At 42.9% G+C, this 17,931-nt stretch overlaps 1 protein-coding gene across 3 annotated transcripts in view; it reads left to right on the forward strand.

Annotated features, from left to right (window-relative positions):
- Positions 1–17,184, forward strand: part of epha2b (eph receptor A2 b) — a 23,723-nt gene extending 6,539 nt beyond the window's left edge. The window contains exons 4-17 of one of the 3 annotated variants that reach the window (XM_034876541.1): positions 7,558–7,713; positions 8,029–8,388; positions 8,781–8,920; positions 9,236–9,407; positions 9,507–9,606; positions 10,286–10,341; positions 10,448–10,573; positions 11,260–11,457; positions 11,575–11,636; positions 11,800–12,009; positions 12,188–12,337; positions 12,498–12,691; positions 13,740–13,895; positions 15,346–17,184. In XM_034876541.1, the coding sequence (XP_034732432.1) occupies positions 7,558–7,713; positions 8,029–8,388; positions 8,781–8,920; positions 9,236–9,407; positions 9,507–9,606; positions 10,286–10,341; positions 10,448–10,573; positions 11,260–11,457; positions 11,575–11,636; positions 11,800–12,009; positions 12,188–12,337; positions 12,498–12,691; positions 13,740–13,895; positions 15,346–15,454 (2,189 nt within the window). In that variant the 3' untranslated portion in view covers positions 15,455–17,184. Of the gene's footprint in view, positions 1–7,557; positions 7,714–8,028; positions 8,389–8,780; positions 8,921–9,235; positions 9,408–9,506; positions 9,607–10,285; positions 10,342–10,447; positions 10,574–11,259; positions 11,637–11,799; positions 12,010–12,187; positions 12,338–12,497; positions 12,692–13,739; positions 13,896–15,345 lie in introns of all 3 variants that reach the window. The other 2 variants (XM_034876543.1, XM_034876540.1) reach the window with 2 other exon arrangements.
- The last annotated feature ends 747 nt before the right edge of the window (positions 17,185–17,931 follow it).

The raw sequence follows: 17,931 nt of genomic DNA on the forward strand, positions 1-17,931 counted from the left end.
TGATTGGCTGCTTAGAAATTAAGTGTTAACGAGCAGTTGGACAGGTGTACCTAATAAAGTGGCCGGTGAGTGTAGGTCCAAGTACCTTTTAAATTATAATTAAAGTATTTGAGTAATGGTAATTAGACATTTTCTATGACTGAAAATTGTCAAAACACATTTAGTGAAACATGGTGGAAACAGCTTCCAGTGTGTAGATAATTGAAGTCATTTGGCGCCTGTTTTAGATCAGGATGTTGGTCGTCAATCTCCTTAGTGAGAAAATAAACATTTTTATTTTAATTCTGAGGGAAAGAAATCTTAACTTTTTAGCAATTAAGTGGTTAGCTTTTAAATTGCCAGCTGCGCTGTAGGTTTCCACTTGTGACTCAATGTTGACATTAACAGTCCTCCTCTGTTGTCACCCCCTCCCTTACCCATAATCCTCCCTGGCACAATGGAAGTGCATACCGTGTGTCACCCCACAAAGGACCAAGGTCTGCCCTGGCTGGTCCTCGGGATTGTGTGTAACCGTCCAGGTCCACATCTCATCAGCCGCTCTAAAGCCTCAACAAATAAGGCTTAATCCCGCATTATGGTTTCCACAAAGAAGCTTATAAAAAAGGAGGCACAATGTGATACAATTGGACAGCTGAGGGCAGTTTTGGTGTCTTGGTGAAAAATGGCGACTCGGTGGAACAACTGTCCACTGAGTTCCAATAAAGTTTTATTATTCCTCTCACCAAAGAGGTTCCAGTAAACCCTTTTCTCTCTCTCCTTCCTTCCCCTCCGCCCGTGTTTCCAAACTCATCCTCAGCTGACGTAACAAACAGTAACTAAGTTGCAGTTGTGTGACAGCGTGCTGTGGTTAGTGATTTGTATGGGTAGTAATTGACTTGGGTGTGTTTGTGCTTTTTAAGTGAACTAACTACTGGCCCTGCATGCTTTTTTGCCTTTTGTGCAATCTTTTTTTCCCGTCCTCTACCTCTCTCCCCACATCCTCCCGGTCCCTGAAGAGCCTTTCTATTTTAGCCTCAATTTTTCCAAATCTCGTCTTATATTTATTTTATGGATTCTTCTCTCAACAAACAATTCCTGTCAATTTGACAGTTCTTAATGCAATATACTCAGATTGTACACGTATGCTGTCCCAAGTACAACAAACTGACAAAAAGTGTTTCCCTCGTATGTTGTGTTCTTGTTGTCCATAAAATCAAAGAGCAACTGTTGTTGCAAAGACTGTTGTTTTTGGCTGGTGTGTGGGTCATGAATATGACACCAATAGAGTTTAAACATCCCGTTTCACACGGCCCTGATGGGGCTATTTAGACCGTGTAGTTTTCTTCTTTCTCACTGGTAAATACATTTCTCCCCGGCCTGAATCAAAAAGATAAATAGAGGCTAAATTTAAACAACGCTGCCAATCAGGTAGTTTACAGTAGAGAAGGAGAGAGAAAAACAACTGGCCCTTATCACATATTGGTTAAGGCACACACATTTATTTAAGGTGAAATGTAAACTTCAACTTTTGTTTTTGTTGATGAACTTTATGATAGTTTAAGATTTGGTACACTGATTGTTTACTTAATTGATTGAATTGAATTAATTCATCCTACAGAAAGCTAATGATCAAGTGATTCCTGGCCAATAGTCTTTAAATCTGCTCATACCTAGAGTCAACCGGTTCATCACCACGCCAAACCTTTTAAGACCAAAGTCTTGTGCAAGTTCAGCTTATCTGATGAAGAGTAAACAAAGACATTTGAGCACCACACCTCAGGGATTTGATTTAGCTGGTTTATGGTGGATTCCACATAATAACATAATCTCAGACTGCTGGATAATGCCCAGATTGAAATGTTCTGCTCTACCGAATTCTCTTGGTTCTTTATCCATGTAGCTCAGAAATAATAATTTAAAAAAAGTTGCTGCACACGTCAGACAAAGCTGCTAGTTTATGTGCATGGGCTGGATATAACCTCTTTTTCCTCCACGGCTTTTGAAAGCCACCGTGATTACTTTGATTTTGGGGATTCCTTAGATCTCATGCCAACGTAGCCTCTGCCTAGCGGGCTGAACTTGAGGGAGTTGGTTAGATAATGGGGGGACTCTGAAGGCACTTTCAAGTGGTGTCTTGCACCGTCTTGTTGGGCCACGTTTGGAGTGAACAGAATACTGGCAATTACTGCAAACAAGATGACAGGAAATGTAGCAAAGGGTAGATTTGGTGGCCCCCAGGTCTCTTTAATGTGGATTAGAGCTAATCGTACTGTTGTGGTTTAAGTGTGATCAGTGTGTTGGTTGAGCCTTTGAGCTGTCCGACTATGTAGAACACACTCAGTATCAACGTTTTGATCAGATATGTTACCTTTGGATGCACTCGGTACTGGCTGCATCGTTTATAGTGAAGACCGACATGTTAATGTGAACAACAGAGGGTTTACTTGCTGTCACATACTCTAGCAAGAATGGAGGTTAAAATATGGTTGCAGACACGGTCAAGCCAAACATTTGTTGTCTTAGCACAAAATTTGTTTAAAGCTGCATCACTGCATCTGTTTTTGGATACTTGACAACACAACTTCTCAGATGGCAAATGCTTTAGCAAACAGTAAGGTTAGCTCCTTACACATCCAGACACATCCAGCAGATGCAAGGCAACATATGCATTCATTTTGAGTTTTTATTGGTCACCTGGTGCACTCTTCTTTCTCTGGTTCGGTCTCTACCAGAAATATCTGGGTCTCTAGCTTGCTAGATGTTAATATATGTTCAGCTAACTGCTAATGGTGTTGATTAAAGTTTGCAAACTGGACAACCAAAAGAATGCATGCTAAAAAGTTCCATAAAGCTGAGGGCAACTGCTAAACATTTGTGGCTTCATCTCTTCAAGCGACAACTTTCACATTATACATTATTTGATCTATTGCAAAAATAAAACACATTGCTTCATGCAACTTTAACCTAGGTGGGTTAATTTAAATGTCAATTTCAACCTATTTAAATTCAGTCTAATTTTATTTGTTAATGGCTGCCATTAGTCAAATAACTGAGCCTTAGCAATTGTTGGCTTGTTAGTGTGTGTGACGGTTGCGACGGGGACGTTGGGACATATTTCCCCTTGGTGACATTCCTGAGCCTGGGGGCTGTGTGTGTCTGTGTGTGTGTGTGTGTGTGTGTGTGTGTGTGTGTGTATGTGTGTATTGTAATGGGGGAATCCAGAGCAATGTGAATCACATTGTATTGTACTGCTTGTGTGTGAGGTCAGCACTTTCCTTCCACCATGTCAGTCAGTCATTCTGTCCCAGCACCACACACACACCATATGACCCCCCCACCCTTCACCGCTAACAGGACAAGCTAGCAGCGGAAACCGGAGGTCACCTAATCCCTCGGTGACTCCCCGACCCGTTGGCTCAGGGCTTTTCATTGTCACTCCACACTGAGCGGCCTCGCTCAGCCACTTTCCATTTTGTTTCCCTGACTGATAAGTCATTTTGTTTATTGGTGCATTTGGTCCCATTTTGGCCACTTCACCTAACCAGGAAGCAGACGGTTGTCGGGATCCAGTGTGTGACCTGTTGGCTCAGCTCGGTGTAGTTAAATGGCATTCTGTTTGACACCTGGCTGTCTGGATTTGGCCAGCAACATGGAGAAACGTGACCATGACTGCAGTCCAACTGAGGCTCCTAGAAGCTGTCGGTGACTTTCAAGCCAACCAGGATTGGTTTCTTCAAAATATCTACTTTACTTCAAACCATGTTGAGTATGTTTTGGGCTTCAATGATTTCACTTGTCACTTCCTGTATCCCTCCTCCTGTAGAAGAGAAAGGGGATCAGGGAATTTATTGTGTTTGTTAACAACCCCAGATGAAAGCCTGAGTGCAATTGTAAAACAGATGTAATGCCCTTACAGCTGCTCCATTGGTCGGCTAATCCTTTTGACTAATGTCCCCCCCTCCCTCCCACACGCACACACTTCCATCAGCCCCTACACCTTTACTGCCCCCAGCTCCCCCCTCAGTGACCCCTGGCTCATGTTACACGATCACCTCCCCCATCAGAGACCCCCATTGTTCCACCACAACCCGACTCCCCCAAAATGCTAATGACATGTTGTCACCCGGCATACAAACAAAATGACATGACATATTGCAATTACGGGTCTGACCAACTCAGGAATAAAAATAGGGGGGTGGGGAAGAGAAGGTAAGTAGATGAGGGAACAGACAATGCAAGTACTTCATGCGGCTCCAGATATGTTTGGGGAGCTTGCTTGATAAAGATCTAGACATTGTATATATTTCTTATGGATTTATTTTTCCAAGATGTTTTTTGTTCACTGGCCGTACTTCTGAATTTAACCTCCCTCCTCATGAGGCAAACCCCCGGCTGCTGCTGCTGAAACTCTTTCTCCCCCCCCCCCCCACCCTCCTCACTGTGAACATGTGTTTGTTTTACTTGGCCACTGACTCCCTGTAAGCCATGCGCAGTTTAACTCACAACTACCCTGAGGCAGACACGACCTTTCTGCCTTTTAAAAAACCCAGCGCCGGACCTGATTTGTGAGGGCCCCCCTTCCACTTATTCCTCCAGTCCTGAGGGCGATTTCTGCTGTTGAGCCACCATGTTACCCATTCATCCATCTATCCGGCCATGCATTCATCACTGTCACCATCTCATCCATCTTAACTTCTGCCAAAGAAAAACGGGAGGGGGGCCCTTAGGGGATCCCACTCCAGAGCCACTCGGGCTCCCAGAATGTAACAGGCCCCTGCACTCACTCTCAATAAACAAACACAGAGCCACTCAAGGCGCATGGGGCCTCTCAAATGACAAACAGTGCCTTGCTCTTTATGGAGGTAAAAAAATTGCCGGTCTAAGTATCTCAAATGTTTTAAGTCAAAATGCTGAGAGACTTTTGTTTATGGGAGGGAGAGCATTCATCCCAAGAGTCATCCAACCCCCCCCAATCCCCCCCCCCTGGTTTTAATGCCCACGTTCATGTCGGGTCAACACATTTTGGTTTCCTTTTTGGTTATTATTCTGTCTTAGGACTCTAGCAGTCTCGGACGCTGGTTTTTCATTTGGTCACACTCCCCTGTTTCCATGCTTTGATTGGCTGCTTTAGGAAGGAAGGCTGCATCAGCCTCACACTTCCTGCTTCCTGTTGTGTCCAGCAACAATTCAAAGCCGCCACCCCCTCCACCTTCTCTGTGGAACTAAGACATTTCCTCTAGCCGGACTTTGCTCTTTTGTCGAGGAATCCTACCTCAGCAGAGCGTCATCGAGTTTCATTTACTGTTTTTGTTACTCATATTTTCAAGAAACACAAACTCATGGACATTGATAATGGAGAACTAGGCTAAAACTGAGGCTGCAGTGAAGCTGATCTGCTACAGGCCTACTGTTGGGTGGTGTGCACTGGAATGCATCTTGATTATAGAGGCGGCTCACAGTGTAAAGCCATCATCTCCGCAGACCACGATGCATTGCAGCATGCACTGTAGTGCCAAAAAGAGGCTAGTCCTCCTCTATTCAGTTGCCATGTGGCATTTTGGCTATTCTCATCTGCTCTGTGTGTGTGTGTGTGTGTGTGTGTGTGTGTGTGTATGTTTTTTTCTTTTAGCACATGAGTGGCATTGCATTCTCCTTGCCTGCTGGTCAGTGGTGAATAGCAATGTTAATGGGTTAGCTGGGAGCCTTTTTAGGAAGGACTAGGAGGAGAGAAAGGAGGGGAGGAAGGAATTTGGGGATTATGAGGAGGAGAGGTAGGGTAATGAATTGGGGTTTGAGGCAGCAGCTGTTCCCCCTTCTCAATGGAAGAGTTCACCCTGGCCTGTCTCTTTTCTTTCTCCCCTCTTTTCTTCAGTCCTCAGCAGGATACAGTATACCTCTTTCTTTCTGGAACCTTCTGTTCCTTCATAGCACCTCTCTCCTGCCTTGCCCAACCTTTGCCTCGTTTGCGTTAATGAGTAGCAGGGGCTGTTAGTGAAACAGCTGGCCAAGATAATACTTCTTCAGGGAAGGATTGACTAACGTGCGACATGTCTCTTTCCACCATTGTTATGCTCTTCAGTTAGGTTAAAACGTACTTCTTCACTGCAGTTCTGCCAAAACTCTGTAAACCGCAATCATAGAAAAGCTGAATTGGAGTTGAAGAGAATCTCATGGTCAATCAAGCAAATCCCCTTGATATGACTTAAATGGAGTGGGAGCCTTGTGCTTTTTGTCTTGTGTGTGCTCACTTGTGGCTTCCACATGAACTTCATTCAAGTGAACCACAGTGAAAGGGAGCCATGGGCCGAGACAGTATCTCTTGGTGAATCTGATATTGTCTTTGTCCTTGGTTCTGCTTTTAAGTTTGCCTCTGTTGGAATCTAACATTGAAACTGTGTTTGCCTCGGTCACTGGCGTGAACTGTAATCCCTCAAACATGCTTCATTTCATGTCCTCTTTCTAGCTTGTCTGATCTCTCTCTTGCTATACTCTTTCTTTTCTCTCTTGCGTCTTTCTTCTTCTGTTGTCCTTTGGCCTTCGTCTTGGCCTTTTCATTTGCATTGTCAACATCTCATGACATCTGAACTATTTAAACATTACAGGCAAATGTGTGTGTGTGTGTGTGTGTGTGTGTGTGTGTGTGTGTGTGTGTGTGTGTGTGTGTGTGTGTGTGTGTGTGTGAATTGACTTGGCAGAGGGACATGAACAGGTGACAGGCAGCGGACATAATCCTCCTTCTGATGTCAGATTTACCCATGTGTACACGGGTGTGCTTTGCACACATGTATGGTGTGTGTGCATTGCATAAAAGTGTGTGTGTGTGTGTGTGTGTGTGTGTGTGTGGATGAATGTGTGATGGTGCAAGGACATGAGCAGCAGCCGTTGGAATGCTGCTGCAGAGTTAAAGGGGGGCCATCTCATTTTCACTCTCCTTTATGGAGCACTCTCTCCAGAATTTCACACCGTATTAAGTTCATATTTCACCACTGCTACGCACAGTTGGATCCTCTACCTGTGTTTCTTTATTCTGAGTTGGGTGTGTGAAATTAGGTGTCATTTTGGCTAGGAGATACAGTTTCAAAAGTTTGCATGTGGGTCTTTGAAAGAAAAAAAGAAAATAGACTGTTCAGTGCAAACGGTTGCTCTGCTTTGGGCTACTTCACTTCTATTTCTTCCCACTTTGCTGGTTTTTGTTGTTGCCTTTAATTCCCAGCATTGAAGACTGACTTACTGTCGTGGAATGTGGGATGACTGGTTGTGTTTGTTGTAAGAGAGACAGTAAGAAAGCATCATCACAGTTTTAGTTGGAATGGACAGTGTTTTAATGAGTAGAGTCAACACTTTGCAGAGCCCTGCCTCTTGTTTTATTTCCTAAAACACTGTCACTGATATCTCAGTCCAAATCTAACCTTGAGACTTGACATAATAATGTATCCAGTCCACTCAACCTTGTTGCGTTCTTTCAAAAAGACTTGAATGACCTGGAGAAACTGGCTGTGCACTGTGTTGTATGGGATGTTGCTTGAAGTCACTTTTGTCCTAGTTCACCTGCTCATGCAAATGTGGTTGTGTTTGCAGAATGTCAGCCTGGCTTCTTCAAAGCTGTAGCATCCGGTGACAAGTGTGAGCCATGTCCTGCCAACACCCAAAGGCTTGGCTCTGGTGCTTTGTTTTGTCCCTGCATGGATGGCTTCTACCGGGCCCCAACTGACCCATCTACTGGACCCTGCTCAGGTAACAAGTCCCCTTGATCTCTGAGGAGAACCTTGAACTAAAAACATTTAGAAATAATAGCTGCCAATTAGTTTCGAAGTAATGTTGTTTCCACGTGTGACTTTTGTTTTAACGCTACATAATGTGCACGGATGAAATATTCTCTGCACATATTTGAATTTGGATTAAATCCTGAACTTTTAGGACATTCTTTTTTACCTTGTAATCTTACTGTAATCTTAAAAAGGAATACCCCATTCAATACCACCTTCCTGTTTTTCTTCTTCCCTGCTTCTATTAACCATTCCATATCCTTTCCCAATCTGTGTTCCTCAGGCCTCCCCTCTGCCCCACGAGACCTCGTCGCCACCACCACCCAGCTCTCTGCAGGAAAACTCCTCCTCACCTGGAGCCCGCCTGAAGACACCGGAGGTCGAATCGACATCACCTACAGCATTGAATGCCATCGCTGCGAGGGCTTTGTGTGCCAGCCCTGCGGAGAAAAAATCCGCTACGAGCCGGCCAGCATGGGTCTGACCGACACAAAGGTTTCAGTGAGCGAATTGGATGCTCACCTCAACTACACCTTCGTTGTGGCGGCTCACAATGGCGTGTCAATGTTTGCTAGTCAGGCAACACCACGGGCTTATAGACCCCCATCCACCAGCGCTCTAACTACATCACTACACTACACAGGTGAGTGCTGCTGAAATGAGGCAGAGAAGTGATGCTATATGTGAGGCAGTGACAGCTCTGCATGTCGAATCGCTCTACAGTAGGAACATTGAATATTAATTAGTTAGTTAGTCAGGTGCTTGTGCAGGTGTTTGTTATCCTAGGTTCAAGACTATTGGGTTACATGGATCCTGAACTGCAGATCAAGCAGTCTGAGTCAGATGAAGATCTGTTTGAAAATGATTCTCCTAAAACCATGATATTCCCGCAGCAGTCGGACTACTTGTGCTCAGTGGTGCACAAACCTTGGCGGGGTCAACTTTCTTTTTCTTTTAATCAGCCTTTTTTTTAGGTATTTTGTGAGATTTTTACATACCAAAGATACTCAGGTATTCTCTACGCTGTGTCCTCAGACCCCCCCAAGATAACCACGATGCGACTGGTTGAGAGGACCTCCACCAGCTTGTCCCTTTCCTGGGACGTATCCCCCAGACTACGGGTGCCTCAAACACAAGTCTGGCCCATCCGTTATGAACTTACTTTCCGCAAGAAGGTGCGTCACTCCTGTGTATTCTCCTGCTATGTGTTACAATTAAAGAGTATATTCTTTATTTATCAATGTACAAATTTAAAGCTGCTTCTATGATATTAAATTTAAATGACACATGGACAAGCATCACTTAAAGACCGGAGCACCTGATCTGATCATCATGAGTTAAACTTTCATGGTACAGAAAAAAGCACTTTTCCCCATTACTGTCTAAATTTATCACTCTTAACATAAATGCTAAAATGTAATCTGTGGCCTCCATTTTCACCATTAACACTGGTTCTTTTTCTGAATTTCCCTATGATTTCCCTTCCTCAGGATGATAACCTGGATGTGACTACCTACATTGTGCTGAAACTGGAAAAGAATTTTGTGCAGATCAGCGATCTGTCCCCGGGTACGGCCTACCTGTTCAGGGTGCAGGCCCTCAGCAGCGATGGCAGCCCTGGAGGCTCCAGCATAGAGGAACAGTTTGAGACCTCGTCTGAAGGTACAGAGGACAACCAGATTGGAAAAAGTTTCGCAATCTTTGTTTAATAATGGGATCTCTCTGATCTGAGTCTAAGTTTTCTTTACTTGCCTTTTTCAGGACGCCTTACTCAAAACAACCCGGCAGTCATTTTCGGCGCAGCAATCGGAGGAGCGGCCATGTTGTTTGTAGTGGTCGTGATCCTGTTCCTATACAGACGGTCAGTAACCGCCCCCCTCTGCTGCTCTCCCTTTCTTTCTGTCCTGTTACTCAGTCAGAATGCAGCCTCCTTCACTGGCTTCCTCTCTCATTCTACTGCCTTTCCTTTGTGGGTCCTCCAAATGGCCTTTGCATTCACTCTCCTCTCACCTCTCTTTCTCTCTTTCTTTTGCCAACTTTCTCTTTATTTGGATCTGTGTCCCCGCACTCACTGGGGAAGAATTTACATTGAATGTGCCTTGTCATTGCTCAATGGTTATATTCTTGTGAATGTTCGGGCCTTTGAAAGGAAATTGGTCCGGAGTGGTACATTGTTGGAGATGAGAGGTGCTTGGTTCTTTTTGTACCAGACCGCAGGCACTTTGTTAAGGTGACCTACGCCTGTACTTTAGCAGACTGTCGTCCTTCTGTCCACCTCCCTCCCGCCTGCTTGTCTGTCTTTCAGTCTTTCAACCAGCTTGGCAAACACAGACTGTCTTCAGCCTTTATCAAAGGGCAGCTTTTGTATGAATGGACACATTGCACCAGTGTCGGGATCTTTTGAAAGTCTTAGAATGTCTTGAAATGTAGGTTGCTATGTGCTAAGGATATTAAAGCAGGCAAATTTTATATACATATATGCCCATTTGTTCATGGAAAGTGGGATATTCATTTGCAGATGAATTTATCTTTTCATTCAGGAAAAGGAACTCTAACTCCAGGCAAGGACCAGAGGACACCTACTTTTCCAGCTCAGGTAGAATATAAAAATCTCTCTCATGTCTTTATCTCAATTTTTATTTAATTAATCTAATTAATTTATTAACATAAAAAAAAAATCTTGTTTTTTTTTTCTCTCACAGAGCAATTGAAACCTCTGAAAACCTACGTGGATCCACACACATACGAGGACCCCAATGTAGCTGTCCTGAAGTTTGCCACTGAAATCCACCCAAGCAACGTAACCAAACAAAAAGTCATTGGAGCTGGTGAGTGACAACCCTGCTGGAACAATCTGCTGTGGGGCTTAACTTTGAGATGTTGAAAGATTTTCCCAATCCCCAAATTTGCTGTTTATATTGTGCATTTTCCACAGCTTAGCAGGCTGACTGACAGTGGTTACTTTAGCAAGATTAACATCTATCTGGCTGAGTTCTCACACAACAAGTTGAGACATTTTGTTGTGAGGCAACTCTTGGCTGTGGCACCTATGTGTTTTGGAATGAACGATTACACAAAAAGTGTTGCAGAGCAGTATTTTGGAAGGAGATCAGAGCACATTTCCCGGGCCCTGCCCAGATCTTTTATTCATGATACGTTTATTCAAGTGCGACCACCTTTACCCTTTGAATCAACAGTCTTTTTTTCAACATCCACCCCCTCCCTCCCTCCCCAGTTCCCACCACCGTTCCCCCCCCACTCCCCCTTTATTTGACAGCTGATTCCCATGCTTCCACACCACAGGCCATCCACCTATTATACAACACAGGCTTTCTCTCAACACCCAGCCAGAACACACCTCTGTGAGAGAGCCTCAGGCAAAACAGCCGCAGAGATATCCTTACTTTCACTCTGTTGCACAGCAAACCCTTGGCAGCTAGAAACATGAAAAGACGTATTAAACACACATTTACCAAATAGCCTTTTTCATTTCATTGATTTTGTTTTCCTGCAGGGGAGTTTGGTGAGGTGTACCGTGGCATTTTGAAGGTGCCGTCAAGGAAAGAGTTGGTAGTTGCTATCAAGACGCTGAAGCCAGGCTACACGGAGAAGCAGAGACAGGACTTTCTAAGCGAGGCCTCCATCATGGGCCAATTTTCCCACCAGAACATTATTCGCTTGGAGGGGGTGGTCACCAAATGTAAGGATTTCTGTGAGTTTTGTTACTTTTTTTATTTTTATTTTTTATTATTCACAAATTTTTTAAAGGTTTTTGGGCCAGTTCAGGGACAAAATATGTTCTATTGTGTGTATGTGTGTGTGTGTGTAGTCAAACATGCCATGATCGTGACTGAATACATGGAGAACGGAGCACTGGACAGGTATCTTAAGGTAAGTACGCCAAATTTGATACACAATAATTACTGCTAGGAAAAGTGGATCTATATCTAGATCCATTTCTGGGCTATGCTATCTGTTTTATCATTTACTGTTCTATCATTTGTTTCTTTTTGTTTTGGTCATAAAATTGAATCTGTTGGTTTCCTTCCATCAGGACCACGATGGCGAGTTTCCTTCCTTCCAGCTGGTAGGCATGCTGCGCGGCATCGCTGCAGGCATGAAGTACCTCTCTGACATGAGCTACGTCCACCGTGACCTAGCTGCCCGCAACATCCTGGTCAACAACACCCTGGAGTGTAAAGTGTCAGACTTCGGCCTGTCCCGGGTGCTGGAGGACGATCCTGAGGGGACATACACCACAAGTGTAAGTAGACATGGGACTTCCTGTTAGCTTAAAGCAAAAAGTCTCAGTGTTCCAACCTCAGTCTTGTCATTGCAAGGTGCAGCATGGTGTCTAAGGGCAACGATGTTGGTTTTGAGATTCTTGAGTCCATTTTTTTTTGTTTATTTTGTCTCTAACTTGAAGCTTTTTTCCTGAACAGGGAGGTAAGATCCCTATTCGCTGGACGGCTCCTGAGGCAATAGCATACAGAAAGTTCACCTCAGCCAGCGATGTGTGGAGTTTTGGCATAGTCATGTGGGAGGTCATGGCCTTTGGCGAAAGGCCTTACTGGGATATGAGTAACCATGAGGTAACTTTTAGTGATTACATCAAATTTACAGATTGCACTTTTCTCTGAGGTTTTGATGTTTTTTTTACGTAAAAAGACATTTTTTAGAAATATAAACACAGAAATGAAGAAACCCACCAGTGAGAAAGATCTAATTAGTCACCTGAAAAACTTCCTGCAGGTGATGAAAGCTATCAACGAGGCTTTTAGGCTGCCTGCGCCGATGGACTGTCCGTCAACTGTTTATCAGTTGATGCTGCAGTGCTGGCTCCAGGATCGCTCTAAGAGGCCGCGCTTTGGAGACATTGTCAACCTGCTGGACAAGCTGCTGCGGAGCCCAGACTCCCTGAAGACCATCGCAGACTTCGACCCACGGTAAGATTTATTTACATAGCTTCTTAGGGCTAGATATGCATTTTTTTCCAGTCCTGACTCTTCAATAGCTGCCGCTATCAGAAACCAGTTCTTGGAAACAACCCTGAAACCAAAACCTTTGCAATGCTTGTTTTATGAATTACATTTCTAGTCGCACTTCTGTGTGAACTCTTTAAGTTTCCATTCTGGTATCAATTTATGTGGCATAAAACCCTGATAATAAGCACCTCCCAGCTGTGCGGTCTCCTCCAAGAAGCAGAACCATCTTTAACTTTAGAAAGAGCTCTGTTAGCCCAAAAAGAAACAGTATTTATATATAAGTAATTAGGCCTCTGCAAAAGGACGTGGTCTGAGATAGTGTAAAAACATTTATATCAACTATAACACAAGAAACCTAAAATGCTGAAATTTCATTTTAAACTGAGTTTAAGACGGGTCTTTGAACTTACATTAACAGTTTGTGTTGTTGATGGTAGAGATACAGACAAGATCAAGGGGGTATGGCAAGCAGGCTGGAATCAAACCAGGGACATGATGATGATGATAATCTGGTATCATCTTGTCTACACCCCAGTCTTGTCTGCCACTGACTGACTTGGGAACTTAACTTGGACTTGTCTCCAACACAGCAGCTCCCCATTTACTTCAAGTCAGAAATGGGCTGGGTATTTAGGGTAGTTTGGGGAAGAAAGGGAATAGCTTTAAGATGTTCTACTTAAACCATTAAAAAGACATGCTTACACCTTGCCTGCCAGGCTAATGAAAGAAACATGTGTACACTCCTGGCAGGGGATTACTAAAGCTGTGATTGTGTGCATAAATGAATATTTACCCTTTTGTGAGGGAACATCAATGCCAGTGAGAAACAGTGAGAAAGGACAAAAGGATGTCAAGTTCATATCGTTATCGGCTCTCGCCCTAACTGCTCCAACTGGTTTTTATCACCAACTGGCTTCCTGCACAGTAATTATAGTCTTCAGTCAGCTGCTTTTGTTGTGGGAAAGCCTGTTGATTATTAACATTTGGATCTACTTTTCTTTGCATGCAGCATATCCATCCGCCTTCCAAGCACTAGCGGCTCGGACGGTTCCCCCTTCAGGTCGGTGTCTGAGTGGCTGGAGTCCATCAAGATGAGTCAGTACAGTGAGAACTTCACCTGCGCTGGGGTCGTCACCATGGACCAAGTCTTGCAGATGAAGAATGAGTAAGTGGGACATGACTTGAGATTTGGTAACACCGCATAATAAGTTTTGATGTATTTATTTGATGTACTTGTTAATTATGTTTTTGGCAAAGAAGAGGAAGATTTTGCTGTCAAATTATGTGATACAATATAACCATCATGTTGCACAAAGATGTTTTCCTCCTAAGATGAAGCATGTTTTTCTAAAAATGTGTTTTTCAACAACCAACTGAATAAATTGCAAACAATATTATATCCAACCTCAGTTACAACTTGAGAAATGTTTTAGATGGAAAAAGTAATGGAGGGAGGGAGTAGGTAGAAGTGGGCTCATTTGTGGTAGGCTGGTGGTGGTGGCCTGCGGTCGCTACAGTCCTTATTCTTCTTTCCTTTCTCCAATCCCCCTCACACACACACACACACACACACACTAGCTGCAGGCAGCACTTTAGCTTGAGCCCTGAAACCACCAGTCTTGCCTGTTCAGGGCAAAGGCCTTTTGTGGCTTCTTCATCATTAGGAGGGAAGGAAGAGGAGAGAATATCCCATGGAGCAGGAGCAGCTAGAGGGGATTAAGGAACTGAAATAGATGGATGACATTTGAAGCCCTGTAGCCGGTATATTTGTAGTTCTAGAAAGATTGAAGAGGTGCACTCAGAACGTACCCCCTGAACTTCTCACAGGGTAGTTTAAGGCAATTGGATCTTCTAAGATGTGAGGGAGCATTAAGGGGGCAAATTAATGAAATGGACTCAACCTTTTGGGGGGAAAAAAGGCTTTCACATAATAGAATGTTGTTTGTGGGCAATAATGAGGGCCAGAGCTTTCCTTAACCGCATGACCAGCCAATATGACCCCCTCCCCCCACACCCTCGGTGCCACGGAATAAGTCTATTGGTTGGTCTTGCTCATTATTTGGGAAGATGGGAAGACTGTAAAGCAGACGACAAACCTTTGAAGTATTTGTCATACAGAATGGTGTGATTTCATGGCCCCATGTTTCCATCTCAGGGCATCTGGTAGCACTCTTCGAAAACCAGCAGTTATTTACGACCCACCCTCTGCTTGCCAGACAAGTGATTCATGGTCAACAGGGAGAATCCTCGTTAAGTAATTAAGGCTGTAATTAAAGCTTTGACTTTGGGCTGCTGTGTTTCAGAGCTTTTGCAGGTTTGCACCAGGTGCTCCTGGAGAGCAAAACCCCCAGTTATTATCTTTTTAATGTCAAAGATAAACTAAAACCTTTGGCACATTACTGAGTTGGAACACACCCCACCTTGCTGTGCTGGTTCAGCCATTGAGCTAGACATGAATGGAGTCAAGGCTGGCATTTTAACATGTTGGATGAGTCAGTGATTACTACAAGGCTTAAGAGCCACAAAGGATGTGCGTGAAAAGTGTTGGAACAAGTCCAAAGTTTAAATCCATGTGCAGCTCCTCTTATATTTTGTCACGTCTCTTTCTTTTACAGGGATATTAAGAACATTGGGGTGAGGCTGCCTGGCCATTTGAAAAGAATTGCCTACAGCATCTTGGGTTTAAAGGACCAGACCAGCACCCTGAGTGTCTTTGCAGTGTGATCCAGACAACGAAGGGAATTAAATCCGGGCACTGAAGCAGGCAGACTTTGAACTCTAAGCTGAGCTAGAGCAAAACTGCAGGCACGGCCTTGGATCGGCAGGACCAAGAGAACTGTGCCATCCGTTGGGGCCGACTGAAATCATACTGACTTATTGTACATTTTTGATTTCTTCTTCTTATCCACACGGGAATTGAGCAAATATACAAAATTAGACGTATCAAGTAGACTGTATATTTTAGATATCTATTTTTATTATCCATATCTTCTGTACAGTTACAATTCATTGCTCATGCTTTTTTATTTTTCCTTCATCTCACATTCCTGCTTCATAAAAATCAACAAACAAGCCAGTTCTGGGAACGGCTTCAACTTTACAAAATTGCAGCCTGAGCGTGTCGCGTCCAGTATCAAACAAACAAGATAAGCACAGTCAGTGTGATGGAGTGGGAGCAGTAGAGCCCAGCCTTGACCCAGGTTGTGGTTGGTGCTGATGTCACGGCGTCTCCTTTTAATTGGCACTTTGGTCCATTTCCTGTCAGACAAACAAGGATGGATTGTTGACACGGCTGAAATGAGCTTGAGCTGGCCCAAAGGTAAAGAGATGGTCTCGCGTAGGTGCATAAACACAGATGGACCTGGTGTTTTTACTGGCCTTCTGCTTGCTCTGTGCAGAAATTAAGCTATGATCATATACTTGATGGTATATGAAAAGAGAGGATATACTGTATAGGTACTCTTTGTATACAGATTACCAAAAACATTGGGATTACAATTTAGAATGTAGCACTTAGATCCTGAATCTCATGATCTCTTAGTTTGTTTCAGAATTGCAGGAAAGGGAGATTACACACAAAATCCTGAAAGGAAAAAAAACTATATATACTGTATATTATTATAATTATAAGTTTAAATTTGAAAGCAATCCATCTGTTTGTAGCATGTCGGTAATGAAGAGAGAAAGGGTGAAGTTTACCAAAAAATGTAAATGCCCTGAAAAAAAGATTTAATGATGAGTGATTGTTGTGGTTGAGATGATTTCATCCTACATAATAGTTTGGTTTGCAACTTCAATGTCTAATTTAGTTTTGTAGAATTTTTTTGTACAAATATCCATTCATATTTGTGTTGGTTTGAGTAACATGTTGACGGGATATGCTTTGATAATTAAGAGCTCGTTCCAGACAGTCAGAGACATTTTTGTGGAACATTAGCGGGAGTTTGCTTTGGTCTGTTTTAATGAAGCAGCTCTCCGGTGTAGTGGGAACTGTATAGTGGACAGTTCCCCCAGTGCTCTTAATTGAAGACTGCAAATAATTGTGTTACTGATGTACACTTTCCTTTACTTGAATTTCTACTGTATTTGGATCCACGATTCTATAGTAGCTGATGGATACATCTTTGGAAAAGGGATTTTTTTATTTTGTTACTACTCTGGTTTAGTGGTTGCAATTACATTTTGTATGATTTCACTATTAATAGAATACCAAACTGGTTATTTTTTTAAGTTCACTTTCCAAAGCAATGTCTCCTACCTTTGCTGCATTTCCAAACATTTTGAGAGTTCCTCCATCAAAAAGCAAACTCTTTACTTTTTGCCTGTTGTTTTTATACTGTATTTAATAGCCTATTTATTTTTTACTTTTATTTATTTATGCTGATAAACACTGAGCTGGGATTATAATTGAAGGTTGTGCTCTCATTCTCAATAATAAAAAAAAAAACTCTGTCTTTTTATTACTCCTCAATTATTCAAACCTGAGATTGCCTTCATTGCAATTGTTGCAATAAAGTCTTACATTGCATTTGGAAAAGCCTGCTGCATGACTGATGCTAAACAGAGCAGAAGAATGCTTTATTTGTTTTAAACGGTGCCAGGATGTTTATACTTCCACCTGGATATCCTTATAATGCCGCTGGATGTTATAATTCCAGAGTTGGAACCTGTAATAAACATGTGAGTGCTTCATTATCGGCAGAGGGAAGCTGAGGTGCTACACTGGTGGAATGTAACTAAAATACAATCAGTCAAGTACTGTACTTAAGTACAAATTCAAGTTATTAGCACTTTACGCTTCTACTCTACATCTTGTGCTTTTTATGCCACTACATTTGACAACCATACTTAATTTTTTGATAAACTGAAAGATTAAGGGTTCCTTTATGCGTTTCCCCCACTTCTTCTTTAAGGTATACTATGTAGAAGGACACACACACACACATACACACACACACTGTACAAAACCGATTTCTCTGTCAGCAATTACTAAGAAAAATGTTTTGTTAGAGTTATATTCTCTAATCAAATCAACCAGATATTAAATTGTGAGACAAAAGTAAACTTGAAAAAAAATCTGTTTGTATTAATTAGACAGAGACTGCGATCTGCCTTTGTTGGGAAATGACCCGCTGCCTGACACCACATTTTCTTCTCCCATTAACTCCTCCGTTGCATTACAGTCGAAGTAGGACATGAGA

The sequence above is a fragment of the Etheostoma cragini genome, chromosome 7, assembly GCF_013103735.1.
Source record: "Etheostoma cragini isolate CJK2018 chromosome 7, CSU_Ecrag_1.0, whole genome shotgun sequence".
NCBI classification, from domain to species: domain Eukaryota; kingdom Metazoa; phylum Chordata; class Actinopteri; order Perciformes; family Percidae; genus Etheostoma; species Etheostoma cragini.